The sequence below is a fragment of the Choristoneura fumiferana genome, chromosome 15 (assembly GCF_025370935.1).
Source record: "Choristoneura fumiferana chromosome 15, NRCan_CFum_1, whole genome shotgun sequence".
Classification (NCBI taxonomy): domain Eukaryota; kingdom Metazoa; phylum Arthropoda; class Insecta; order Lepidoptera; family Tortricidae; genus Choristoneura; species Choristoneura fumiferana.
The window spans coordinates 5,845,310-5,847,378 of record NC_133486.1 but is presented as its reverse complement, the minus strand read 5'-3'; the positions used below and the strand labels follow the sequence as shown (position 1 = coordinate 5,847,378).

At 38.5% G+C, this 2,069-nt stretch overlaps 1 protein-coding gene across 1 annotated transcript; it reads right to left on the bottom strand.

Annotated features, from left to right (window-relative positions):
- Positions 1 to 395: 395 nt before the first annotated feature.
- Positions 396 to 1,828, bottom strand: LOC141435681 (uncharacterized). Its single transcript, XM_074098425.1, has 2 exons — positions 1,723 to 1,828; positions 396 to 723 (listed from the first exon to the last, which is right to left on the bottom strand). Exons 1-2 carry the CDS (start codon positions 1,756 to 1,758, stop codon positions 430 to 432), a joined length of 330 nt encoding a protein of 109 aa, XP_073954526.1. The 5' UTR covers positions 1,759 to 1,828; the 3' UTR covers positions 396 to 429.
- Positions 1,829 to 2,069: the final 241 nt, after the last annotated feature.

Below are 2,069 nucleotides of genomic sequence, written 5' to 3'. Positions count from 1 at the left end.
CTATTTGTATGTATTTTTTTCTTGGCACGCTCTGCAGTCAGAACGGTTGAAAAATTGAAACATAATATATAAGTAGGTACAGTCACCAGTATTAATATCTGCCACAGCGGAGCGTGCAAAAATATCTGACACGTTCTTCCGGCCCTAGAAATAGAGTCGTATTAGATTTTTATGCACGCTTGTTGTGTCAGATATTGGTGCTGGTGACTGTACTACAGATTGAGGTGCCATTTCATTAGATGTAGCCTGACAATGACCGCTCTATGACTTTTATCGCGTGCCATAAGGATTCAAGAATTATGCCTGTGATTAATTTTACATACTCTATTTTGGCTCTGTAGAGGTTTTTGAATGACATGTTTACATAAATTCTGTTCAGGGAGTTCAAAATGTACTTATATGTTATCATTTTATTTTTATATTTTTAAATCAAGCTCCTACCCCCTGCCCTTCATATTTCCCCCATGGCAACATACGCCGCGCAGCACGTGCGCTGCTAGCTTTAGAACTACTAGAACTAAACTCTTCTTCGCTGTTTACACCAACTGTCTTTTCTTCAACGATATCATGAGCTTTTGATACATTGTATGTTGATGATTTTGTTTCTGGTATCATTAACTCTGGAGTTATAGCTTCGCGCTCAAACGCCGCATTGTGTCTCTCGAATAACTTGCCATTGACACTGTCATCGAGTGGTAGGAGATCGACTTCTTTTATTAATATCTGTAAATTACGATACAAAAATTTATTGGCGTATAATACCTCATCCCAGGCTATATACGTCCCACTGCTGGGCACAGGCCTCCGCTCAGAACAAGAGGGCTTGGGCCATAGTTCCCACGCGGGCCCAGTGCGGATTGGGAACTTCACACACACCATTGAATTGCTTCGCAGGTTTGTGCAGGTTTCCTCGCGATGTTTTTCTTCACCGCTAAGCTCGTGGTAAATTTCAAATGTAATTCCGCACATGAATTTCGAAAAACTCAGAGGTGCGAGCCAGGGTTTGAACCCACGACCCTCAGCTTGAGAGGCGATAGGTCAAACCACTATGCCACCACGGCTTCCTAATACCTAGTTAGGTTAAATCCTTAGGTAAGCCATAGAGTACGAGAAGCATGAATTAGGTATTTATGTCATTAGATGCACAGCCCCAGTTAATATATGTCGCAGGGAAATGGCCAAAAGCCGTGAGACTCACTCATATTAAATGATATTGTAACTCACGTCTAAAATCGAGTTTAGCTGGACATGTTTCGGTCTAATTCGTAGCCCTTCTTCGTAGGAGCACCGCGACTCGGCGGCTGCTGCTACACGCGCACTGCGCGCCACCGCTCTGCTCGCGCGACTACCCGACGAAACCCGAATTAGCCCGAAACATGACGACTCGATTTTAGACGTGAGTTATCCGTTACAATATCATTTAATTTGACTAAATCTATTATACTAAAAGATATTAAAATGGCGAATCAATTTTATCATTTGCATAGAAAAATCTGTCATTTGATCAAACCCCTGAATCTGTTTAGTAACATTACAAAATCAGCCAAAAAAGGTAACACAAACGTGATTTGATAAAATCCCTGAAAACACGTCAGTGAGTTGACAAAGCGAACTCGCAAAATCAACTCATTATATCATTTCCCTAGACACGTTCATTGATAAATAACATAGGTATATTTAATTCTGTCCCAAAATGATTAAATCTAATGTTCTTTTGCTCACCACAAAGAATAAACTGATTATATTTACGGCATCCATTTTTAGATTGTACTTAATAGGTAATGTACCTAGTTACATTCACATGTCGAAATTGAAATTGAAGTTTAGTTTATTTGGATAATTACCATGGTGTTTCAGTGTTATTTTATTAGAAATAAATTGAATTTGAAATTGATTATAGTAATTGCTGATAACAAAAAAAGAATTATATGCAACTATAAGTTTTTTCAGGCTATAAGTGTTGTGTGTGAGAATTTTGTATCGGCTTTAATTTTAAAATAATTACTTGAAAATAGCGCTAAGCTGGTAGGGGTCCGTTAAAATCAAAATCTTATTAAAAATAAGCAGTT

What these genes read in the sequence shown, in the direction of transcription:
- LOC141435681 (XM_074098425.1), bottom strand. Translation starts at nt 1,758, where the DNA reads ATGGATGCCGTAAATATAATCAGTTTATTCTTTGTG. An exon ending in TAATCAGTTTATTCTTTGTG is followed by an intron (nt 724 to 1,722) that starts GTGAGCAAAAGA and finishes CGTAATTTACAG; the next exon opens with ATATTAATAAAAGAAGTCGA.